At 33.9% G+C, this 27,500-nt stretch overlaps 1 protein-coding gene across 6 annotated transcripts in view; it reads right to left on the bottom strand.

The window, feature by feature from the left end:
* The window catches only part of Kdm6a (lysine demethylase 6A), a 96,398-nt gene that overhangs the window by 38,828 nt on the left and 30,070 nt on the right, over positions 1 to 27,500 (bottom strand). Inside the window, exons 5-14 of one of the 6 annotated variants that reach the window (XM_015488122.2) lie at positions 23,989 to 24,023; positions 15,104 to 15,197; positions 11,879 to 12,005; positions 6,929 to 7,027; positions 6,334 to 6,553; positions 5,637 to 5,771; positions 5,033 to 5,188; positions 4,386 to 4,481; positions 2,431 to 2,532; positions 1,084 to 1,479 (exon numbers count right to left, since the gene is read on the bottom strand). In XM_015488122.2, coding sequence (XP_015343608.1) covers positions 1,084 to 1,479; positions 2,431 to 2,532; positions 4,386 to 4,481; positions 5,033 to 5,188; positions 5,637 to 5,771; positions 6,334 to 6,553; positions 6,929 to 7,027; positions 11,879 to 12,005; positions 15,104 to 15,197; positions 23,989 to 24,023 — 1,460 coding nt within the window. The remainder of the gene's footprint in view (positions 1 to 1,083; positions 1,480 to 2,430; positions 2,533 to 4,385; positions 4,482 to 5,032; positions 5,189 to 5,636; positions 5,772 to 6,333; positions 6,554 to 6,928; positions 7,028 to 11,878; positions 12,006 to 15,103; positions 15,198 to 23,988; positions 24,024 to 27,500) is intronic. The other 5 variants (XM_015488125.2, XM_015488124.2, XM_015488123.2 and 2 more) reach the window with 5 other exon arrangements.

Raw genomic sequence — 27,500 nt, 5'->3', positions numbered from 1 at the left:
CTCTTGATCCTACCTACCCTTCAGCTATACTTCCTATTTATATAGCCTATATGACTCTGGGTATCTGTGCTGGAATTGTCTATATTTGATACTTCCATTTTTTTTACTCCCATTTCATTTTGAAGGCAAGCCTTCTTCCCCCAATAATCCAATGAAATTGCTCTTATACAAAGGTTGGTAGATCTTTTTTGTAAAGGATCAGATAGAAAATATTCAGGCTTTGCAGGTCATACATTTTCACACATTCTTCATTTTTTTTAAACAACCCTTTAAAAATGCAAAACCCATCTATTGCTCACTAGCTATTATTAATTAAAAAAAAAAAAAAAACAAAACAGATTGTAGGGCAGATTTTGCCTATACTCTGCAGTTTCTCAAGCCCAGCAATGTCACCAAATATCCCAGATGATCAATACCCAGTTCACCTTACTTGATCTATAAGCACTCTTTAATGTACACTTTGATCATGACCTCCTCCTTGGCTCCAGATAATCACTACATTCTCCTAGATCTTCTACTACCTCACAGGTCAATCCTCTTTTGTTCCTCTTTGCTGGTACTTAAATTTCCTGGCATATTAGACTAGAATGCCCCAAGGTTCAATAATGAGTTTTCTTCTCAACCTGTTTTTACCCCCTGGTGATACCCGAGGTATCCTCTATTCATCCAGTTTGTCTAGCTAGCTGAGACTTCTTTTTCTTACACCCCACTCTATGAGCTAATCCTCTTGGATCTGCTTTCCTAATATACTCAGATGTTGATCACTATCTACTGCTACAGAAATGAACATCTTGCTTATGATAGATACCACTGTAAACTAACAATGGGTTTGGGGGGACTATATGATCTATTTTCTTCTTCTTTTGTATATATGTTAGAATACCTGTGTCTGGGGAAATTTTAGAGGAAAAGAAAATATATATGCATGTACTGAATCACAATATCGTAAGAAAACTGTAGTACTACAAAAATCCTCATAAAAACAGTTACCTCAAGTTTTACTACTTCTTCTCTTAAAATGTATAAAACCAAATAAAGATAATACTACTATATGGGAGGACAAAAAAGCAGCTGGTCTACTACCTGAGTGGAGTTAGATAGTTGGTTTTTCCACGGCTCCTCTGCGCTGCTGGTCAGGTTTGTGCGGTTATGAGGTAGAGTGAGTGCGTTTCGCTGCAGGTAAGGCACGTTTCCATTATTTCCACTTCCTGTTATGTGATTATTGCCTAACAAAATAGTGTCTGTACTTCCCAGCGTTCTTAATGTGCTACAGGGAACATGGCCTGCAGAAAAGGGTCCATTGGCCAAAGGCTGCCCAGGGCAGGCAGGACGAACTTCAGGCTGAGAGACGCTAGGCATTCTGGTCAGAGTAAGCTGCGGCTGCTGGCCAGAGACTGAGTTTGTAGGCAGTGATGAGTCAGCTGTTGGGCCATTAAGAATCCCAGTAGATCGTACCTGTGCAACTCCTGTTTGTCTCATCTGTCAAAACAAATGAAAAGTAGTAAATGCTATGTGTGTGGTCCAAGGGAAACAGAATCAGAATGTGAAGATGAATAATCAGGTAATCTCTGATTTAACCCTAATATTTTGCTAGGCTGAAAAATAGCAATGCTAAAAATAAGAAATTGTATTTATTCACATATAAGAAGCAGAAATGTTTCCTATCCTCACAACATGTATACTCAGAAAAATGAGAAATTATATCAAAGTGCATAAATACATTCTCCTTTTATGTATAACTAATTAAAATAAAAAATTTTTTAAAAAGGCAAAAATGTTTCACTTTAAAGAAACATCCCATTAGTAATCACTAAAGAAAGCAGTTGAAAATTATGAAATCTACAATTTAGCATATTTCATTGCATAATCATCTCCACTGCATTAACATATTCACAAGTGTCTTAATCTTTCACCAAAGAGTTCAGTAATAAATTTTTTAAGTAACACTAGCACAAATTTAAAATGGTCACATCTCACATTTTTGCAAAAAGAAAAAAGGGAAGGGGCAAAAAAATTTGTGATGATTATGCCATGAAATATGAACTAGGTCCTTTCTATAACACAAAATAGAAGATCTCAAAATTTCATCATAAACAAGTACGCCAGATCTTCAAACTAAACATACCCTATAAAAATGGCATCTCAGTTTAGGATAGCTTATTAGGTGCTAAATAATTTAAGCCCTTAGGATACAGGTCAAATGTCATGTAAATAAATAATAAAACATGAAGTGTTCAAAATTAAATTTATTGCTGATTTTTTTCTAAAGTATAATTGCTATTACTAGTATTTTAAGAAGCAAATATCACTAAATTCTATGAAATATTGGTAGAAAACAGAATTGGGTATGAACATGCTCTAAAATAATATTACAGTTAATAAAAATACTCAAAATGTTAACAAATTTTAGGGAAAAAATGCTATACACACTTGGGATTGTTGCATTAAGACAAACTGACTTTCCAACTGTTCCAGCATCAGTTTCTGTGCTGGATTTAAGTTATTTCTATTTGCGCGGAGCTGTTCCAAGTGCTAGAAGAAGAAAAAAGGAGAATACAGTCAAAGACGTATTTAAGAAACAAGTTAAGTGTTCTAAGCAACCTTTCTCTGAAATAACTGAATAATCTCAGAGCCACTATCTGGACAAAGACACTGATTTCTGACCAACAATCATCAACGCCAAGATAAAGTCCTTTAAAAAGCTTGAAAAACCTAAGAACTAAGAATTCATATAAACAAAGCTTACTATAATGTGATCTTTCAGAGAAATGGACATGAAATTTTACTGATTGATACAATATTTTTCAGCACATGTATAGAAAATTCCTAAAGCTTAAAAATATATTATGACAATAATGCATCTTGAAGCAGCTCTGTAATCCCAGCAGCTTGGAACAGCTAAAGTTTGAAGACAAGCTGAATGTGCAAAGTTAGTTATTTGCTTAAAGAACAAGTGTGGCATCTATAGAAAGAAATATGATGCAACCATAGAACAAAGAAGCACTTTACATACTGACATGAGAAGTCTGTAAAATGCATTGTTAAATAGCATACAGTAGACCTCCTTCATCTACATGGAATATCTTCTTAGACCCCAGTGGAAACCTAAAACTGTCGATTACCAAACCTGCAATTTAATGCCTTTTCTATCCTAAAAAAAACTACACATTGTGGATATGACTTCTGCAATTTGAGGTACAACGACAAAATGACCAATTTCTTTTTCCTTCTTCACAATTTCATGGGTAAGAGATTTATTCTTACCTTAGATCTTAGCAACCTCAACATATTTTTTTTTTCCTTTTCTTATTAAATAAAGAACTTTCATGTTTTCACTTAAAGGCAGCACTGTGTGGCTCCTCTTTTGCATATCCAAACTGTCAAAATCATAACTCATGTTTTGTGGTTATCATCAAGTAAACTAAGGGTTATTTGAATGCAAGCACTGAAATATCACAAAATCACATCAGTTTTTGTTTTGTTTTCTTGTACCAGGGATTGAACCCAGAAGCACTTAACCACTGAGCCATTTCTATTTCTATTTGTGACAGGGTCTAACTAGGTTGCTAGGGCCTCGCTAAGTTGCTGAGACTAGCTTTGAACTTGGAATCCTCCTGCCTCAGCTTCCCAAGCTGCTGGGATTACAGACATGTGCCACAGTGCCCAGCTTACAACAGTTGTTTGATAAATGAGATAGCCACTAAATAACTAAGGCCAAGCAGTATATAATAGTGTGAATATGCAGGACAAAGGGATAATTCACATCCTTTGTGGGACAGAGTAGAATTTCATCATGCCACTCGGAATAATACAACTTAAAATTTATCAATGGTTTATTTCTCAAATTTCTCATCTAATGTTTTTGGACCACAGTTGACTGCTGGTAACTGAAACTGCAGAAAGTAGAACTACAGATAAGGGGTAACAACTTGAATATAGTATATTCTCTTTTATTAAACAAGGAGAATAGTATATGAAGGGGGGTAAGCTTATCCGCTTGTACATGTACAACTATTTCTGGAAAGACAGAAAAGAAACTAGTAACACCAGCCATCTGTTAGGAGAAGTGAGTGGTAAGGGCAGGAATTGGAAGGAGGTTTTACCATATGTATTTTCTACATTACAGTTTATGCATTTTGAACCATGTGAATGTATTACCTGTTTACAAAAAGAAAAAAAGAAAGAAAGAATTATTTAAAAATAAAATGAAAAACGAGTGAATTTATCTCCATTTTTCTGGCAAATGTGGGTTCATTTTACTTATGGACTTATCAATTCAGTTAACTACCATTCAACTTTAAGAATACCTAAAGAACTTAAAACTTACTACCTCTACTACATTTTAATAGAAAAAAACAATCTGTCAAAAGTGTAGTTTTACATACCTGTAATTTCTGTGGTGTCATACACCATGAATGAGCTTGTGGCTGTACTGGAGGATGTGACACAGCATGGCCACCACTCCAATTATCAGAAGTATTCTGAGGGAAATTGATAAAAACAAAAAAAATTAAAGAATATCTGGTTAAATCCATAGAGTTAACAATAATGACTAATGGAGGCCAAATGACTATGGACTATTTACACATAAAAGATGTTATAACATTATATTCTTTAAAAAGATAATTTTTCATGCATATTAAGCTTATAAATCATAAATTTAAAATACTAATTCTTTAATAAGCCACCCCAAAAGACCCACCCCTAAACTATGGCCCAAGTGGCTAGCCTAAATATCAAACTGTTCACTAGATCCAACATTAAGTTTATTTCAATGTCAGTAAAAAGTGATGATGAAAAGTGTGCTGAGATCTTAACGGCAAGGAGATGAATAAAATGATTTGATGAATGCAAATTTATCCCTATGTCTATATTTAATGATTCCAAGAGTTTGGGACGGAAAAACTCAAACCTTTCACTCTTTGATGTCCACAGATTTAAAGTAAAGGACAGGAGTTGTTCAAACTGCACAATTTGAGGGCAGTTAGAGCTTCTCTTTTGACTGGGATTTCTATTTCTCTAAAACATATACCTTTGTTGGACTAGATGTTCTTTTCCTCTTGGCAGGACTGGACAGGTCATCTACTTGGCTAGAAGGAATCATGTGTAGTGGCAAGGATTGCTGTGAAATTGGTGTTTGACTGAGGCCTAATACAGGTTCAGTATTTGGATGATGAGGTTTACATGCCTAAGAATCACAGAAGGAAGACAAAAATAGGGTTCTATATGTTCTTAATTCATTCCTTCAAATTACAAAACTTTACAAGCTGCATACTTTTCAAAGCTATGTGGACATCGCTGATTGCAATTATCGAAAATCAAAATCAAATGAATAATCAATGGAGGAATGTGTACCTTCCTTTGAAAAACTTGCTTTAAAAATTAAATAAACCATTGCAGCATTACTTTAAGAAATCTCCTTCAAAATAATGAAAATGCACAAAGGTCTAAGTTGGCACCCCAAAATCTTCCCATATCAGAGGGAGTTTTATTTTGGTCTAGATTCCCTTTGCAATTAAATCAAAAGGCTTTTCATTAATAAAAGCCTCCTGGGCTTAGTAAAATAAGCTTGACCACTACAGATTGAAAAGAACCCTTAAAGCTGGGCACCTGCAGAACATAACCCAACTTCTCACCTGCTGTGCTGTGTTCATGGCACCCTGCCTGGAGGTAAGCTCTGCGGGGATTGGTAGGCTCCACGCCTCCTCAATACTAGGAAGTAATTTAGTTTTATTCTGTAGACTACCTTGTGGAAGGTTACACAACTGAGCCTAGGAAAAATTATGTAAAAAGCAAATTTAACACAAGCCTACTTGAGTAAGAGCAAGTCCACTAAATCTTCCTAAATGGTATAGCTAATTGTTTTTTTAAAGAAAATAGCTTCTAAATTTGGGGCTTTAGAAAGATACTAAGTATAAAGAGGGTAACCGGAATATAAACCTTTGTGAGAATCAAAACAAAGCTGAGCTCTGTTTTCAGAGTTCTCATAGCTGTCTTCTCATGAAACTCCAAGCAAGAGTGAAAGACAGTGTTTGTGTTCTTTTCTTTAAAATGCTATGACAACTTAAAAATGTAGACAGCACATAGAAAAAAATTATGTAAATTAATATGCATCAACAGCGTAAATGTGCAAAAGAGCATCTTTTAAAATACTGTATATCTTACTTAAAATGAAAAGTAAAATAATATTACAAGCTATGGTATGTTTACAAAATATGGAAACAGATTATAGACATCAAAACACAACTAGACAAACTTTCCAGCCACCCTCCTCCTGCCTGAGTGTCCTGGGTAAATACATGGCTTTAAGAGACTGCTATTTAAAAATTTTACCTGTAAATACTTAATTCGTGCTGCAAGTGCAGAGGTATTACTACAACTTTTGCTTCTAGTTGCATTTAAGTAGCATTTAATGGCATCCTGAGGCTGGTTGCAGGATTCATAGAGAGTGCCTAGATCCATCCAGGCTGCAGCATGGCCATGGTCCAATTGTACAGCACAAATATAGGCCTGTAAAGCATCCATAGGCTGATTTTGCTGTTGATATAGCACACTAGGAAGAGAAATTAAGAACAAATAAGTTAACTAAGAGGAACTGCTTAGATTCACAACATGATTTAAACTACGAAAGTACATTATATATGAGCTGGGCGCGGTGGCGCATGCCTGTAATCCCAGGGCTCGGGAGCCTGAGGCAGGAGGATCGAGAGTTCGAAGCTAGCCTCAGTAACTTAGTGAGGCGCTAAGCAACTCAGTGAGACCCTGTCTCTAAATAAAATGCAAAATAGGGCTGGGGATGTGGCTCAGTGGTCGAGTGCCCCTGAGTTCAACCCCCGGTACCAAGAAAAAAGAAAAAAAGTACATTGTATATGATGCAATTTTCTTTGCACGTCAACTAAATTACCATTAATTTTATACAAAGTCTTACCCTATTGAACACCATGTATCTGCACTTGCTTCTGATTTATCAATAGACTGCCTGTAAGATATAAAGGCATCCTGAACTTTCCCAATACTTGAATAGCACCTGAGAGGGGAGGGGAAATCAAGAAAATTCCATTAGTACTGAAATTAATTAATTTGCTGTAAGGATGAACTATATATCAAAGCAAATTTTTAAAAAGCCTAGTAAGTTTAATATATTTATGTATATGTGTGTATATGTGTGTATACGTGTGTATACATATATGGGAATTATAATGTATATTATAATAAGCACTCCAGTAAAGTATATTACAGTCTGTCTTATAAGTGCTAAAGCATGCTGTACTAATGAAGTCCCTTAAAATAGGTTTTGGCCATATCATTTCAATATTATAATATCAAGAGTTGAACATGCCCCCTTCCCACTCCACTTACGTATCTTCATCTCTACCTTTCCATACAGTCAGAATATAGTTTAAAACAAACAAAACACTGAATGTTGGTAAGACTTGAATCAGATTTCTATTCTTCTTTCTCATTAACATGGAAGGCAATAATTCTTTAATTCATTAAAAATGTAACAGTCCATCTCAGATATCTAAGTATCAGAAACAACAAAATAAAAAGTGCAATATTTTGATGACTAATGAAGAAAGCAAGGTAAGATTGAAGTTTTCAAGGACCTGCCATTTTCTTAATACAAATTTAGCAGATGGACATAGATAGCAGCTGAAATTACAAATACAGAAATTGTCTTCTTAGCTTGGCACCGAAGGAAAAAAGAAAAGAAAAACCCCAGTCTCTGTCTTCAAGAAGCTTATAATTTAGCTGAGAATTAAAAATAAATGTCGCAATACCATATGAAATGGCTAGCAAAGACAATCTAGAAACAGATTACTATTTACTGCAGAATTTAGAAAATGCAAAAAAAAAAAAAAGGAGGTGGGGAGAGTAAGAATAAGTGGTATGACTATGTGTAAGTGCTTATTATTTAGATCAGTGATTCCAATTGCCAGTTAACATATGGCAAGTTTGCCAAGCAGACAAAATGAAAAAACAATCACACATACAAGATACACATATAAAATTTTTCTAATAAGCTAATATTCGTGCTGTGCAAAACAAAAAAATTAAACACCTTTGCTTGCCTGCACAACATATTTTTATCTTAAATTTATTCTTTGAATCTTTCATGTCATCTAAAAGTCTGGGAGTCACTAATTTAGGCAGAGAAGATGAGAGAAGGTATTTTGAATAAGTATGAGCAAAGAATAGTGTATTTATAAGAAAACACAGATACAAAACAGTAGAGAATACCATCTCAAGAATACCCTGAAGTTTGTTTTCCTAACAAGGGAAAAGGGCATAATGGAAGCACTTTACAGGAATATTAATTCTGCGAACAATGTACAGGCAGACTAAAAGGAAAATAAGTTATGCACAATAAAAAAAAAAAAAAAGGATGGTCACACTTCTTTTATTTTTGGACTGGGGATTGAACCCAGGGGTGCTTAATCACTGAGCCACACACACCCCCCTTTTGAGACAGGGCCTTGCTAAGTTGTAGAGGTTGGCCTTGAACTTAAGATCCTCTTGCCTCAGCCTCCCAACACTCACTGGTTTTGAAAAGGTCGAAATTGAAGTGAAAGTAATGGAACTGTTGAGAACAAAAGATGGCAAAAACAAGAATGCAAAAGACAAATAAAGACTCCATAACTGGCTGATTAGATATGCATGGTGATGGGGGCTATAACTTAGCTTTAAAGCCTGATTAAACAGGAAAGAAATGGGGCTGGAGGTATAGTTCAGTGGTAGAGAGCTTGTGCAGCATGTATGAGGCACTGGATTCCATCCCTGGCAACATAAGAAAAGGGAAGAAAATGGTGATTTTCCCCCCCCAAAAGGAAAAGAGCAAGAAGCTGGATAGGGGAGGAGTGTGATGAATGTGGTTTGATATATACTGATTTTAACACAGTGAAGACATTAAAATGGGAAATTTTGGTAAAGAACAGATGTGGACCTGGAATTTTAAGATAGCTTATAAAAACACAAATCTAGACTTAGAATTTATCTATATGGAAGAGAAGCTGTAAGAGCATAGGACACCTAAAAGAGATGTAAGTCTAAGGAATCACCACCATGTGCACTGGACAATGGAAAAAACATTAGTAGCTGAGACAGAAGAAAAAAAGTTTCAGACAGCATCTACAGACCACTTCATAAAGGGAAAATTCATGAGAAAAGGTCAGCAAAAATGCCAAACAGGGACAGATACTAGAGGGAAAGGGAACGCTTAACAAAGAGTAGGAAATGTGCTCCTTTTGTTGTTGTTAAATCAAAGCCAAATCTCTAGATTTATAGACAAATTTGCATAACTGCTGGCAGAAATAAGCAGTTTGTGCCCCCAAACCAGTGTTTTCACATTCTGGTCCTACAAAGTCAAAGTAGGAAATCAATGTGCCCAAATAGAAATGTCCCAATCCAATCACCAACAACTTTTCCTTAACTAGGTTCCTCTGAGACAGCCTATGTAATTTAAAAAGCCCTGGGTTAACCTAGGGTCTAGTTCCTGTTGTGATATCTGTGTGACCTTGGACAAAACATTTTATTCCTCTGAATCTACTTTCTACATTTATAAAATGACAGTACTTATAGGGTGTGACTTCCCTTATCCCTCCCAACTCTAATATTCTATAATTTGTGATAACAAGGTCAACGACAGGGGTCAATACAGTAGAATACCACATTACAACTTCACACATGGTAAATGATGAGCGTATTCAATCTTCAACACAGACCTAAATGAAGAAGTAAATAATAAAAAGCCTCAGAGACATTAGTCATCAAACCCCCAAGTTTCTGATACTTGAAGTCTTCATTTGGAACTTTAAAATAACTTCCAAAATATAATTTATGTACAAAATTTTCTCACATTAGAAGGCAGCGAAAGAGGGTAAGTAAATATCAAAGTAAATCTAAACAAGAACCAGAATTATTACAGGTGAAAAATAATGAATGTCTAAAATGATTACCTTTAACTCTAAAGCAAGTTAAACTGTGAAAAGTACCTTTATTTGAGAAGTCAGGAAAAGTGTATTACACACTTGGAAACGTTTTCCAAAAGATTAAATTAAAGACATCTCAATGGTTTCACACGTAAAAACAGTTAACTCTAAAACTTCTCTGGAATATTGCTCACTGAAGCTGAAAATTACAGGATTACTAAGAATAATTTTAGATATAGCTCATTATATATTAATTTTATAAATCCAGAATTTCAATTTAAAAACTTTTACTAAGATGATATTCACACTATTGTTTTGTATTAATCTACTAATCTCAGGACAAAAGGAAAACACTTTCTAACATGTATTCCTTTTAATCTATATTAAAAGAAATTTTCATATATAAACTTTGAAACTATAGGAAAACTAGAAACTCCCACTTCCTAGTATCAGATCTTCTTAATAGTCATCACTGCATGAAACCTCACATTTTGCTACACTAACAGTGGTAATGGTATTAGTGTACAAAAGGAATTTAGTTTGCTTGTTTATTCCATTATAGAATAATCATTCTGTCAGGCAAAAAGAAAGATGACAAGATCCAGTTTTTGCTTTCACAGAAGAGAAACACGGTTTAGACACTTGAGCTTTATTTAGGAGCAACTCAAATTAGACTATTTTATAAGCATGAACAGGAATGAGAAAAAATCTGCCCTAAATAAGTAGCCTTCAGTCAATACTTATTGTACATTAATGAGCAATCGAATATTTTAAATATTTGACTATTTATTACTTAACATAATAATTAATATTTAATATATTTACTATTTCCTTCTTTAAAGAAACAGCATCATTGTCCCTCACAAACAATACTTGCTATTCAAAGGAAAAATGAAGCCATATAAATAATTTAAAGTTTAATGTGATTATATGGCAAATTTACTCACAATATTCTTACGTAAACAGAGAATGGAACAATAATTAAAATGAAAACAAAATAGGATATTTTTGGTACCTAGCAGATCACCTAATCTAAAATTCCTCCACTGCAGCATTATTGACATTTGGAGCCAGGTAATTCTTTGTTGTAGAGACCTATCCTATATATTGGACTATGTTTAGCAGCATGCCTACCTCTACCCATTACGTGCCAGCAGCACTCCCCAACAGTCCCCAATTGAGAACCACTCTTATTAACAGGTTAAAATAAATTGAAGCCTCAAAAGGTTTAACTGCATCATCCACAATGCCACAAATTGTAGCTAAGACAGTACTTGAATCTAAGTCTTCTGGCCAATACACATACATAAAGTATATGTGAGATAATTCCTAAGCATAATTTAGACATTCAATGTTTGAAAACCATGACAAAAGCTTCCAGACTCAGAAAACGTTTTTCCCTACATGTCACTTTTCTGCTTTTCAACATATCTAATAATAATGTACCCACTTTTTCCACCAAAATATATCAAGCAGTTGTGACTTGAGATTTACTATTAATCAAATTATGTTCATTCATTTCTTAGATATACATTATTAATCAAAACTACATATAACAAAGCTCTACTGGCTCCCAGCAGTCATTAGGCTACTTTATGTCTTCTTTATTAAGGGTATGTGAAGACATAAAGAAAAAATACTAGAAATCAGAAGAAAAGGCATTTAAACACTTTACTGAAAAAATTAATATCTGGCAATAAGACATTTTAAAAACTGGCAATAATTCAGGTCAAAAGAAAATCCAATACCGAAATAAGAAATGTCCTGTTTCTTATTTTATGCTATAAGGAAACCATCATATTTAAAAGCTTTCTTTTAACTTCCATTGTAATACTTCTGATAATGTATTTAAAAGAGAAAACACGTTACTCAGGATATAAGTATAAACTAACATTTTAGACTGTAATTGAAATGGACAAAAGCAAAGTCATATGTCTAAAAAGTCTCACCTTCCAAGGAAATACCAGGACTGGCCAGAATTTGGATCTGCTTCCAAGGACTTTTGGAGATACTGAATAGCATAGCTTTCCTTGGTGGCTTTATCTCCCAGGAGATCCACAGTGTGATGCATCCAACCTATAGTAAATGATTTAAAATATTTACATACATTACCTGGGTATTTCATTTTTAAGATTACTAAGCAGAAAACAAATAAAAATACCCTTTTCGATCAACTCATTAATTCAGTTTAGAGTATATGCTACCACATTTTAGAACTGGCTATTCTGGCAATGAAAGTCTGTTTCCCACAGTAAATAATTATCAAAGCCACATCGAGCTTTCATTCAAGAAAAATTAAAATAATATTTAACGTTTAGGTTATAAAGCATACATACTCTAATGATGTATTCACTTTTACAAGGTAAGTTTCAAGTACAATTATGATTTGAAATCTACTATCAATCAAATGTCCAATGTAAGATATATAACATTAAGCAAAGTTAAAATAACAAGGTTCTACTGGCTATCAGTAGTCTTTTCTATCAAAAGTAATCAAACAAAGAATATAAAAATGTTGTCTTTTTTTAAGACAGAGATAATTTTTTAATATTTATTTTTTAGTTTTCAGTGGACACAACATCTTTATTTTTTTATTTTTATCTTTATGTGGTGCTGAGGATTGAACCCAGCGGCCCGTGCATGCCAGGTGAGCACGCTACCGCTTAAGCCACATCCCCAGTCCAAGTCTTATTTTTACTATTCCATGTAAAAATCAATGTATATTTTAAGAATCTCCAAGACACTCTATTAACCCTAATGTTTATTTCCAAGTAAGAATACAAGGCTATATAGTCATAGTTCAGATTAAATTGTGCACACACAACTCTACCTCACTGGCAATTGATAATTTTAAAAACCCAGAGCTGTAAGAAAAGTGTATTCTAATGTACAAATACCATTAATGTTTGTTTGATAAATAAGTTTTTCTAAGAATTTGTTGCCTAGATAATCAATAAAAAGATTAGATCATAAAATAACTTATATTTTGAGGGGTGTGGTGGATTTACTAGGGATTGAACCCAGGGGCTCATGCATACTGGGGAAGCACTCTGCCACTGAGCTGTATCTGCAATCTGAATTAGTACACTCTAAATCTTCAAGATTCACAGGAATAATCTGGCTAAATTTATCAGTGGATCATTCAAATGCATAAAATTAGCTCTGTTCACTGTATACAGTCCATAGTATATATAATAAATGAAGACCCTTTGTTCCTGACATTTACTCTAATTGCTATGCACCAAAAGATATTTTAAGGGGATTCTGTTACTGTGTTTTATACAACTCTAAGTCAAGTACACATTAAGTCATCTGTTCTTCCCATCTCTCTCCCACTATAGTAGTAAGAACAGTATTTAGAGAAATGGGCTTTAAAGGAGCTGTTTCAACAGCAGTGACAATCAAAATTGGAAGGATTGATGCAGGTTAAATTTGAGCCAATTAGGGGCAAGTATTTTTCTATTCAAAACAATGACAAGTTTACTTTTATACTCTTGAAATTCAATAAGACATTGCCAAAGAGATCAGATGATCTATAAGTCAGACACAGTTGAAACCAAAATTATTTCAACTTATTTCTTAAATTTAAAAAGTAAATGCATTTTTGCTAACATTTTTAAAGGCATCACATTTGGTTCTTTTTACTTAAGAATCAAAATAATCTTTTACTGTATTAATAAACATGCTTTAATTTAAAGATATAAATTTAGCTGGGCATGGTAGCACATGCCTGTAATCCCAGTGAAAGGGAAACTAAGGCAGGAGGACCACAGGCTTTAGGCCAGCTTCAGCAACTTAGCAAGACCCTGTCTCAAAATAAAAATGGCTGAGTATACAGTTGAGTGGTAGAGCACCCCTGGGTTCAAGCCTCAGTATTAAAATAAAATATAATACAAAATACAAATAAAAATTCACATTACTCAAACACTATAAGATGACATCATTAAGAATAAATATTTTCAGCTGGGCGTGGTGGTACACATCTGTAATTACAGTAACTCAGGAGGCTAAGACAGGAGGATCCCAAGTTCAAGGAAAGCTTCAGCAACTTAGCAAGCTCCTATCTCGAAATAAAAAATAAAAGGGTTGGGGATGTAGATCAGTGGCAAAGTGCTCCTGGGTTCAGTCCCCAGAACGATAAATCAATTAACTACATCCTCCACAACTCTTAAGAAGTACAGACAACTGAAGTAAAATTCTAATGGATAAAATTAAAAATTAAAAACAAAGATTTTATATGAAGGTAATGTGTTTATTTTGTATAGCTAATTATATATTAATAAATCTAAAATACTTCAAAATTATATAAAACATAGTTACATGATGAAAACTTCCGTGTACAATCTTGGTTTAAAATTAATGATTTGCCCTAACCAAAACCAAATATACAAAACTGAAAAGAAACAAGATTCAATAATTAGGTAACAGCATTATTGTTAAACAGCTCCTTTATTATCCTCTTGGTGACAGTGACACCTGACATCCAAATGGCTACATACCCTCAAGTTCAATATCAGAATAGAATTGCATACATATAGGAAATATAGTGTTAGATGTGCTACAATTTTTAGAAAAAAAAGTTTTAGTTATAATTAAACTATGAAAACAAGCTCACCAAACACTAAGTGATTCTAGGCAAATCACTTAACCGAGTGCTAAATCTACATCTGGCATGGATCATGGGTTAAATACTTGGGAGTAATTCTGAGGGCTTAAAAGGGACATTTGTACTAAAGAATTATACTGAGATACACTATACAAGGACAGTGCTTGACAGAGGGAAGAAATACACTGGGTTCAACCAGGCAAGGTGGTACAATGCCCACAATCCCAGCGACTCAAGAGGTTGAGGCAGGAGGATAACAAGTTTGAGGCCAGACTGGGCCACTTAGTGAGAACCTGTCTCAAAATAAAAGATAAAAAAGGCTGGGGGATGTGGCTCAGTGGTAAAGCACCCATGGGTTGAATCCCAAGTATAAAAAAAGAAACAAAGAAAGAAAGAAAGAAAGGGAGGGAGGAATGAAGGGAGGGAGATGGATGTTGGGTTCAAATGAAGTTTATCAAGTCTGAGTAAAAGAAGGAATAGAACAGAATAAATGAGCCACATATCTGCCATCCTAACATGTTAAAAACATAAAAAGAAACACTTATACTAAACACATACTATTACATACCTAATTGTTGTAAGACAGTTGCTTTTACTTGTGCAGAAAGGTTTTCTGTCTGTAAAAGTTGTTCATAAGCTTCCTTTGCAGAATGATACTTCCTCTAAAGGGTAGAAAAAGAGATTCAGAGAAAAATAAACATAATCTTTAAAGAACTATTACATAAAGGATTAGACAATACTGATGCTTTCATATATTTTTAAAAATCAACTGAAAGAAAAAGTATTGATTCCATTACTGAGGTTTCTTCAACCTCAGACGGCTTTGAATAGAATAGACCATGCTCCAGAGTATCTAACACCAGTAAAAGTAATATTCACTATACCAAAGTACTACAATATGACCTTTTAAAAATCTGCTAACTTCCAATAGCTAAAATCACCTCAATCTATTTAATTACATCAATTATCTCAATAATAATGAAGATAAAGTCTACCTAGAAACATTAAGTTTCCAAGCAACTCAGTAAATACTAGAGAACATGACAAAAACTAACAAAACCTAATACAAATGTAGATAAAAATATAAAATAGTATCTAAAAATATTTGTGTTATATGACTTCAGATACATCAAAAGCCCTTATAGTCTTTAACTATATTTGTAATATTTAAGGTTCCACAAGAAAACTCTAAATGCAACCATTTATCCTCAGTTCTCTCCTCAAAAGTATTAATATGGTGGAAAGCCATTACTGTTGTAATGATAGTGCTTAAAGACAACTCCTCCAAAACAAAAGGATAAAGCCAACAAAAGAAAACCCTTTAAATATTACCTTTAAAATATATGTGATTAAACAATAGACTGAGCGGCTTTTTTATTCATATTACTACTACCATAGTAGAGCAAACAAATCTCCCCCTCCCCCGCCAAAAAAAACAGGTAAAAATGTAAAACTATGGGAACTCAGGCAAGTCACCTACACTATGAATAGACATCAATTAAAAAATAATAAAAAAGAGGTATCTCTCCATCTTTCAATTTAAAGGTTTGTTCTAAGGATCAAGTAAGATTAATAAACAGCTTTGGCAATTTAAGGATAAATATCTGTGTTTGTGTGGGAAGATTTTAGAGAATTGACCATTGAGATTATCATAGTTATTAAGTAAACTTTTATTCATCAGCTAAACTAGTTGCACCCAAATGTTAATCTGGTCTAAAAGTTAGACAGTTATTGAAGGATAAAGGCAGAATTATTCAATTCCTACAATCAAAAAATATTTGGTCAATGTCTAACACATGACAGAAATGGCTATGGCTGGGATGACAGTAGTAAATAATATAGACAGGAAAACAAGTGTAATGTATAATATTAGTATGATACTTCACAGAGGAAGAACAGGTACATGTTTAGAGTATTAGGAGGCTGGGCAGAAAATGCAGAAACTACTTTGGAAAGATATTCCTAAACCATTTAAAGACAACTGACTGTATCCTAAGACAATGGAGAACCACTGAATGATTTCAAGTAACATGACCACATTTCTATTTGAGCAAGACATCTTTGTAGAACTACCTCAACAGCTATTAACACATGCTCCAAACACTAGTGACGAAAACAATGACATACTTGGAAAAATGATTACGTCATATTGAGGAACATGAAGCTGGATCATATTACATTAAAAAATTACAACTGCATTAAAAACCTAAATATAAAAGGTAAAAAGTACAAAGCTAAGATAAGAAAATGTGGAAGAATATTTCCTTGGGATGGGAATTTACCGAACATGGCCAAAAAAGCACAAATCTTAAGGAAGAATAAAGATGCAACTCAACATTTCATGAAAACAGGCAATGGACATAAAACTCCACACATTTATATAATTTTATAACACTTTATATTATACATATTATATATTTTATAATAATAAACGTGAAAGGCATGTAAAGTGCAATATCTCTAGAAATTAGAAATCCAAGTTTAAATGATATACCACCTTCTACCCTCGAGATCAGCTCGAGGTAATTCCAAGTACTATGGAAATGTGAATAAAGGAAAACATGTCCTGTTGAAAGGGAATTTACTTATGAAATCAGGTATACAGATATACAACAATCCAGCAATCTCACTCTCATGATATACATAGCAAAGAAAAATTCCAACAGTAATATTCTAAAAGGTACTGTTTATACTTAGGGAAACTGGGGGCTACTGGGCAAGTAAAGATTTAAAATATACTGGATGCTTCCAGTAGAACATTAAACAGCAATTATAAATAATGTCTAAAAAACAACATAAATTTATGGTTTACAATGTTGGGGAGAAGTTTTGCCTCTACTAGTGTTAGAGTAACATTTTACAGACAGCTTAAAATTCTGGATGAAATGTAAAAGTCAATGATCAGAAAGTACCAGAGGGGAGATCAACATCAGGCTGAACCAAAGGAAAAGTTAACATGTAAAGAAAAAAAAATGTCACCGGATGAGTAATCCCCTTTTCGAGAGATTTTCACCTGCAGGCAGGCCCCAGTTTATACTTGGCTGGCTAGAACTCAAATAGAAATCAACAGCTACCACAAGAGCTAGAAGTAAAAGGAAAAATCCCAGAAAGGAGACACAGTGAGGAAATATCATATTTTGCACATAAACTGTGCCCAAATCTCTGATTGATTGCTGAACTATGTGTGAACAGAACAAATGTCAAATCGTCTAAAATAACTGAACTGAGCCAGGTATGATAGCACACATCTGTAATCCCAGTGACTTAGGAGGCTGAGGCAGGAGGGTCACAAGTTTGAGAACAGCTTCAGCAACTTAGGCCCTAAGCAACTTAATGAGACCTTTTCTCAAAACAAAACAAAACACAAAAAAAAGAGCTAGAAATGTGGCTCAGTGATACAGTGTCCCTAGGTTGAATCCCTAGTACCCCCCCTAAAAAAAGGGAAAAGAACAAAATTGAGCCAAGTAAACTAGTTAATGAAACAAAAATATCAATCTTCAGAAAAATACAACAGAGGTGTTAGGTGTGGTGGCACACACCCACAATTCCAGCTACCAGGGAGGCTAAGACAGGAAGATAGCATGTTCAGGTCAGTCTGGGCAACTTAGTATAACCCTGTCTAAAAATAAAATTAAGATGTGTAAGTGATGTGGCTCAATATAACCCTGTGTTCAATCACAACACCACCACCACCACCACCAAAAATCTCCAAACCTCTACAATACCATATGTAAGATAATATGTCATCATATATAAAATTACAAGACTTATAAAGAATCAAGAAAATTTTACCCATATTCAAAAGAAAAGGAAATGAATGAAAACCAACTGTGAAATGACTTAGATATTGAAACTGGGAGATACAGTAGCTATTTTAACAATGTTTACAGACAAAAAATACATAATCATAATGAATAAAGGAATGGGTAGGAAATCATACCACAGAAAGTAAGTTGCAGAACTGGAAAATACTCATCTGAATTTTTTTTTTTTTAATGGGGGGTGAACAGTAAATTGGAATGTTAAAAAAAAAATCAGTGAATTCAAAAACATCAATTGAAAGCATCCAGTTTAAAGGGAGAAGGGGACCCACAGGCAGTAAAGAAAAAGAAAAGGGTATCTGAAATGTTTAAGACAGTAACAGTCTACCATACATGTAATTGTAGTACAAGAAGAATAGAAAAACAATAAAGCAGAAAAAAAAAATCGACAGCACAATGGCTGAGAATGCTCAAAAACTGATGAAAGACATCAAACTCCAGGTCCAAGTAGCTAAAAATAACCGTAAGTAGTATAACCATAAAGGAAACGCCAACCTCAGGGGACACCATAGTCAAATTCTTCAAAACTAAATGTAAACAGAAAAGCCTTGAATGCAACCTGAAGAAAATAAGACAAAGACATAACAATGACAGCTGTTTCCAATCATGTTAATAATCAAATTAATTATAAGCAGACACAGTCCAAACAAGAGACACACAGGATAGATTTTCACAATGAAGAGCCAAAAATACAGTATTTACAAGATGCACTTTACATATAAACACAAGTAGGTTAAAAAAAAAAAAAGGATGGAAAAAATACACAAACAGTATGCATTAGAAAGCTAAGCAAATAGATTAATATCAGATTAATACAGGCTTCAAGATAAAGTATTAGCAGGTGTGCATGCTCGCATAGGTACTTAATTTGTTAAAGAACTAATCAATCATCAGGATGATATGGTAACAGAGCTTCAAAATATATGAAAAGAGGACTGACAGAATTAACACTGATAAAACACTATTAACTAATCTACAGAATTTCACCAATTGTCTCACAAATGTTCTATTTCTGGTCCAGGATCCAATCCAAGATCCCACAATGTGTTCAGTTAGAATAACTTTTTACTTTCTTCCAATCTGAGACAGATCCTTAGGTCTTTGACTTTTATTATTCTGAGACTCACAAAAAATACTGGCTAGTTATTTTGAAAAATGTTACTAAGTCATGAATAAGTATCCTATAGGGACTTACAGGGAGATATATTATCATTAATCATTACATTAATTAATTAGAATTCTACAGTAAGACCTTTCATTCATTTGTTCAATTATTAATTTACATCAGTATGGACTAACATATTCTGTACCTTATGCTCCATTACTATAATTATTCATTTCTATACTTGTGTTACTTTGGTGAATAGGAACCCTGACCCTTGCAGATGGTTCCTGTGTTCTTCTGACATATCCCCATGGTTCTTTACTTTTTGCACACTTCCTTACTTTCAGTTACCATTAAGATACTCCAGGGCTTAACCTGTAGTTCCCCTTCATAGGCCCTAGAATCACCCACTTCTCCGTAAGATCCCTGGGTCCTATTCTTGAAGAATGTTATCTAGAAATGAAGGTCTAAGTGCCTAGTATGTTCACTGTTGCTGGGTAGAGTAACTGCTTCTAGGCCCTCCCAGCAAACAGGGTTAGGAAATATATTTATGTACGCACACATACATATACACAATACATTCTCCTACCTTTATGTCTATCCACCTACTATATCCATAACCATACATTTATACTGATATCTTCAATTCAAACCCAACAACACAGAATTCAGTTCAGCCTTTCTTCTTTATCAGTAAGTTCTCTTGGACAGTGATAAACCTGGTTGTCATTATTCACAATACACTTAATTTATAATGTATACCCCTGTGAGAAACTAACTACAGTGCAGGATTGGTTTCTGGTTCTTTCTGTTTCTAGTTTTACACTATAGAGTTAAAACACTTCTTCAAAGTTACTTAGGTTTTTTTTTTAATACCCTCCAGTATAGTTATTCTATTCATTCATAGTACAGTTAGATTCATTTGTTACTGTTTGTGTTCTATTTTAGGTTGGCTGACCTTTGGTTCATAATATTCAGTTAATTTGGGGGTATATAAAACATTACCAGGTTGTAGGAATCAGAACTATCCAAAAAGTATACGCTCAGAGAAGTTCTACTTCTTCCACATCCCTATTACCCTATCTACAACTACCACCTATAAGGTAGCCAATCTCCTTTGTTTCTGGTTTATTCTATTTCTTTTGAAATAGGCACATGTATACTTTGTTTTACACATGTATATTTTCTTTCACACAGATATGTTCTTAGTGCATTCTGCAATTTTTCCATTTAACAGAATATCCTGGAAAATCACTCCATGTCCCTTCACACAAATCTTCCTCATTCTTTTCCGTAGCTTCATAGGGATCCATTACAAGAATGTACTACAGTTTACATAACCATTTTCCTCTGTGTGGACATTTAGGTTATTTCCAATATTTTTGCAATGGCAAACAATGGTGCAATTGTTATCTTTTTTTGCTTTTTTCTTTTTGGAGGTATACTTCCAAGATAGATTCATAGATGTGAGATTGTCTGGTCAAAAGCACATACTGTTTTGCTAGGTTACTACCAAATGCTCCCCTACAAAGGCTGTACCAGTTTGCATTCCCATGATGCCTGAGAGGGCATGTTTTCCAACAGTCCCTTTTAATTATCAACAACTGGATAGGTGAGATACTGTACTTTAGTGTTGCTTTAGTTTGCATCTCTCTAACAATGTGTGAAAACTTTTCCACATGTTTAAGGGCTATTTTTACTTTGGTTTTCTGAATTGTCTATTCAACACCACCACCACCCCAACCCCAGTCCCATTTTTCTATCAGGATTTCATTTTCCTTCAACATTTTAAGAGTTTCTTACATAGTAAGGATATTAGCCCCTTGTCGGTGGTACATGTTACAATTTGGTCCCAGTTTCTTAGATATCCTTTGAACTTCTGGGCTTTTTGCCAGCCATATAGGAATTATTTTAATTTTGTTCAGAATGACTGGCTATTGTTTTTACTGCCTCTGAATTTGAGCCATAATTAGAAAATATTTTCCTATACCATATTTGATGAGGATTTCAAGATGTTTTCCTCTACTATTTGTGCAGTATCTTTTCTTTTAAATCTATCTGGTAATCCTAGAAGCATTTACTAATAAATCCATCTTAGTCCCATCACATGCTTAATTTCTATATGCACCTTGGTCTATTCCTAGCTTTCTAGGATATACTCCACTAATCTATTTATCAATTCATATGACACATCACATTTTAATTACTTTTTTTTTTTAATGGTGCTGGAAATTGAACCCAGGACTTCACGCATGCTAAATAAGACCTCTACCAAGTTACATTCCCAACCTAAACACATTTTAATTATATAGGTGTAATGCCACAAAGCTACTGCACTTATAACACCTCTTTATTAGCAGAACCCAGTACTAATGCACATACCAATACACACGCGCGCACGTGCATAGACAGATACACACATGCGCGCACGCACACACACACACACAAACTCTCATCAGCCCCAACTAATTATATCACTGGTTCCTCTCCAATCAGGACTCAATCCAAACAGTTTCTATCAGAGAGGGCTTCTTTAACCATAGTAGATAGAGATAACCCATAAATATGTTTTATTTATGATCTTACTGTTTAGTACTGTGAAGGTAATGTGGAGGTAGGGCCCTCAGGGATCACAAAATGATACTGAATTTCATCTTCATTTATTAGTGAGAAGACAACTTCTTATAAACACCCATTAACTATTTTGTACCTGGCAGCAGCCGCTAACCACATTTGACTACTTATATTTTAAAAATCCATATACATAAACAAGGTCTGTTGGTATAAACTGGTTGAAGTGTAAAAGCTACAATTTTATAGGTAAGTAGACAAGCCATTTTGCTTTTCTTCAACTGTTCACCTGAAAAATGGAAATCCTTGTTATAATCACTGGAGTAGAGATCTCAATCCTTTCGTATGCTTATAGTGTCATCTTCTTGTCTCCCAATAATCACACACCCTGCTTGTTACAAATTTTGCTCTTTGGATTTTATTTAATCTGAATGATAAAAATTTATCAAATGAAAGAGTCAATGGGGGACAAGGACCTGTCCTCATATTACCTTAACAGGATTAAACAATAAGACCAACAGACAAATTTTCATAAGAAACAAAGTCTGAAGAAAACGGAATACAAATCTGAAAGTGGTCAAATAAACAGAATTCCAACTCCAGCAAAAATATTCATTAAAAATGAAGGTGAGGGGCTGCAGTTGTAGCTCAGTGGTAGAGCACTTGCCTAGCATATGTGAGGCACTGGATTTGATTCTCAGCACCACATAAAAACAAATTAATTAAATAAAGGTACAAAAAATACAATAACATTAAAAAAGAAGAAGGTGGTAAGAAAATGTATAGTTAGCTGGAAACAGATCATATCAAGAATTAGAAAAGCTGGGGTGGCGGGGGTGTTTAGAAATCAACCTGAGCATCCATCAACTTTGATTCTGTGGGTATGTGGGTTTAAGGTGGTATTGCTAGCACAAGGAATTCTGATGTTAATTATTTTTGAGATGGGGTCCCACTATGTGGCCTAGCCTGATCTATAACTCTTGGGCTTAAGTGATCCTCCTGCCTCTGCCTTCCAAGTAGCGGGGGCTACAGGTAGGGATACCAACAAACTTGGCTCTTTGAGGTTAACTGTGTTGACTTTAGATTGGCTTGTAAAATCCCCAAATGATTCTGCTTCAAAGCTGGGTTTAGGAAACAGCAGCATTTTATCTCAAAGTATTTGATTATATCCCACAGTTGTATAAAAAATGGGTATAGTAGGATCTTCTATTTCTTAGGTATGAGCTGCATGGCATACATATACTTGCCTTATTGTTACACTTGGGGCAAAGCATCAAAATAGAAATAATGTACATATATAATGATCAGCACATTTTTTCTTCTAAAGCAGTTGAAAAATTTGTTTCATACAAATTATTATTACCTAATCTTTATTCTCATAAAAATTTATAACCGATTTTCTATTGTATTGCCTTAAGTAAATGTGTTACACCATTTATTATACAACTAAGCAATAAGTGAAATACACAGAAGCAAAATGTTCTAAAATTAAACTGAAAAAGTTTTGAAAATAAAATAACCACATAAGTAATGGTAATGACAAAAAGTTGACTCCAATATGCCTTCCAAACACTGACACACAGAAGAACTATTTCAAATTTTAAGAAAAAGTGAAAAAAACTATTTAAAAACAATGCATTAAAACAAGCATCTACAACATTTGGAAAGAAAATGAGGCACTTTGCATTACAAATAACAGAAATCTTAAATACAGCCATTTGAGCTTACAAATAAAGTTTAGAGGCAAGCCATATTAAATCAAACTTCTGGGTATACACTGTGTAATAACTGTTTAACTAAGCAACATTGGTACTTTCAATAAATATAAAATTTATGTAAGAGGTAATGACCAGAAATCCATTAAAATTATCTGTATATAATTAATTTCATTAAAACCTATATAAGTGATCATTTTTGTTTGGTTCTATTTTAAATTGGGTAAGTTAAAACACTTACCTGGGTTTCATATAAATGGGCAATGTGAAACTGAACTGCAAAAGATGATGGAAAATAAAAAAAAAATCAGTAACAACACAACAAAGTTTGGGGTAAATTAAGTAAGAATATCATAAAATGTAAAACATAAACAGCCTATGTTGTATAGGTTTAAATAATAGGGGAATATAACTGTTATTTGCTTTTAATAAAAAAATACACAAACATACTAAAGAACAAACACAATAAGAAATTACATTTATTCATTTTTGGTCATTCATTATCAAGTAAAATTTCTTTCAATTATTAAATTAGCATTAATATCTATAGTACATGAGCACACAAGCATATGTCTTACAAAATTCAAAGTGGCAACATTAAGCAAATAAGAGAAAACCTTTATAAACTATACATTTCAAAACATGGTATTCAAAATCTAAGTTATATCAGAAAATATAGTAAAATCAATATTTCATTAAAACATATTAAAGCCAAACAAAGCCACTAGATTTTTTTTCTATGTACCATATTCTAGAAATATGATATTTACAATATCATAAGTCAGGATGACAATGACAGTAACACACACAGGAATTGAGCTTTTGATTTTCTTTTTTAACTCTTCAGAATTAGATGGACTTCATCATTTAAAGAGAGAAGGAAGACCGAGCATCGTGGTGGTAGTCCCAGCAGCTCAGGAGGCTGAGGCAGGAAGGTCACAACTTCAAAGCCTGCCTCAGCAACTTAGCGAGACCCCGTCTCTAAATAAAATATCTTTTAAAAGGCTGGGGATGTGGCTCAGTGGTTAACCACTCCTGGGTTCAATCCCCAGTACCGAAAAGGGGAGGAGGGAGAGAAGGAGAGAGAGGGAGAGAGAGGGAGAGAGAGGGAGAGAGAGGGAGGGAGGGAGAGAGAGAGAGAGAGAACCCATTTTGAAGTCAAATATTAAACAGTTTCAAGATTAGTAAGTAATGTTGAAAATAAAGTAAAACTGAATATCTCAGCTTTTATTTCCAACTCTTCCTGATACTATACTACCACAGAATAATTACTCAACAAAAGTAAAAATGAGCCAGAAACCCAAACTTTCTAATGGTACTTCGATTCTATGATTTTCATTCTTGAATAACAAAATCTCCTTTAAGTACTACATCTCTCTGTAAAGTTAAATATCACACATTAATTGGATATGAAGCAAAATTTAAAAATCATCTTGAGAAGATGAAAAACAGCTTTTGTGAAATTCAAAAATAATAACAGAAGTTATAGTATTTATCTCTCATTTACCTTCATGGTTTGAGGGCTTCTTCCTCACTCACTACTTCAGTGTAGCTCTCAGTCAAATCTCACCTCATTACATCATTGGAGGGAGACAGTTACAGGTTAAGAGAACATGAAAGGGATGGAAAAATCTATGCCTATTTCCCTCAATATTCTTATTCCTCTAACAATGGTGGTAAGGGGGGAATAAAAAAGATCAGCAGCTAGCCATCTTCTTACTACTTTCTCTAGGCTTTGTTCCAAGCCTTCTGAATAAGACTTCATTATCTCATGAGTTTCTAAATTCAATGTCATCCTTTGTAGCATGAAAACCTTCATACATTTAAATTCTTAGAAGTTCTCTTCAAAGTGGAGTATAACTGTATAATTACAAAAAAAAAAAACTCTACTTGGCTAGTCTCAAATGAAATGAAAATTTTAGCAAATGTTGTCATAAAAAGTTCTGAAATTGAATTTAATTCAGAAATTAATATTTTCTAGAATAAAATAGTTGAAAAAAAACAACTTTATTCCAAGAGGCAATTATATAATAAAAGTCTCACATCACTGATTCTACTTTTTATGATTCTATGTTTCATGCCATAAACTGTAATTGACAACTCTTACAAAGCTCTAGAAGTACTAAAAGTATTCACTTATTTTTAAAATTATACAAATGAGTCATCATTAAGTATCTCCAGCAGAAATGGTTTTAAAAGTTCACTTTACTTTTTATAATTCATGTATTGTTTTTGCAGTGCTAGGGATGTAACACAGTGTCTTGTGTAAGCTGGGAGAGCACTCCACCACTGAACCACACCTCCAGTCCTATGATTTATACTTCTGATCTTTCTAGTATCACTATGTAGTCTTGACATATTTCAAATAATAATGAAGGTCTATAGTATATGTAAATCGGTGATGACATGAAATAATTTAAAAAAAATAAGCTTTACAAAAACAAAAAAGAACCTGGTATCTAAAACGGTAATATTGGCTCAAAATAGGTACTCTGCAATTGTTGGTGCTCTGCAAGACATCTGCTTTTATCATGGTTATCAAGTAAGCATACAGAATACCCACATCAACTGTATTATAATGGCCTAAAAGTCTAAAGCATGTGCCCTTCCATTAGAGTGAATAACCATTCAAGTATATGAAAAGTCCAGGGAAATTCTTCAGTCATGAACAAAATAAATGTTGGTCAGCCTACCTCCTGTTTTCCCTTCTCAATAATCAAGAGAAAGAGAGGCACAGTAGACCTAAAGATGTTCTTCCACATGAAAGTTGCCTGCCCTATGGCATTCATTCTACTTATGTCAGGGTTTTCCTCTCAAGAGTAATGATCCACAACTGAAATTTAACCTTGACAGAGTAGATTATACCGAGGATTTACCAAAATATTTAATTTGACATTTGTGAGATGTCCCTCAAAGTTACTCAAACTAACAAGCAGTGACCAAGTTAGTGTTAAGGTATTAGAATGAATTAAATATATACTAGTTGCTTTTTTATTCCCATAAATTAATTTTTACAAAATTTTAAGGAACTGTATTTCAGAAGGTTTATATAACCTGGACATTTAATTAAAGAAAAAGTATTAATCAGCACTTTATAAATTGCTATATCAATGAGTTACAAATTATCTTTCAAATCTAACCTTATCTTAGAAACTATAAAACGCTGCATTTGTTACCTTTCTGCCACTAATTCTGCAAATACACTGCAAATCAGTACCAAATCTTGAGTTTCATTTAAAGAAAACAGAATTCTTTTTTACCACCTCAGGAAATTGTCTTTAGTAGAAATATGAGATAATTGGTCTGATATAGGCAAGGATTTAGCCTATACTATGATTTGTTGTCGCAGTTTTTCCTTTGCAGTGCTGGGGATCCAAAACAGAGCCTTGTGTATGCTGGGCAAGAGCTCTACCACTGAATTACATCCCCAGGCCTCCCTGCCATGTCTTAATCCAAAACTTCACAGCTTTTGCACTGATCCAACAATTTTCTTATGCATTTCTAAACACTGAGACTACTTTTCTTTTTTGAGACTACTTTTCACTAACTCATGTCTCTAATGTTGCATAGGCAAGAGATGAGAGTCACAGAAGAGCTGGCTGTATCCTTAAGCTCAGTCATTTGCTTCCTCTGTTACTTCAGACAGAGAAGCAACAATGGTTTCCCACCTGTTATTACTTTTCCCTGGGTCCTTATTTTGTTCTTATCCCTGATTTGTCAAAAAAGAAAAAGAAAAAGAAAAAAGAGGGAGGG

This window comes from Marmota marmota, unplaced genomic scaffold (genome assembly GCF_001458135.2).
Source record: "Marmota marmota marmota unplaced genomic scaffold, marMar, whole genome shotgun sequence".
NCBI lineage: Eukaryota > Metazoa > Chordata > Mammalia > Rodentia > Sciuridae > Marmota > Marmota marmota.
The sequence above is the reverse complement of the archived record's forward strand: the minus strand, read 5'-3'. Positions and strand labels throughout refer to the sequence as shown.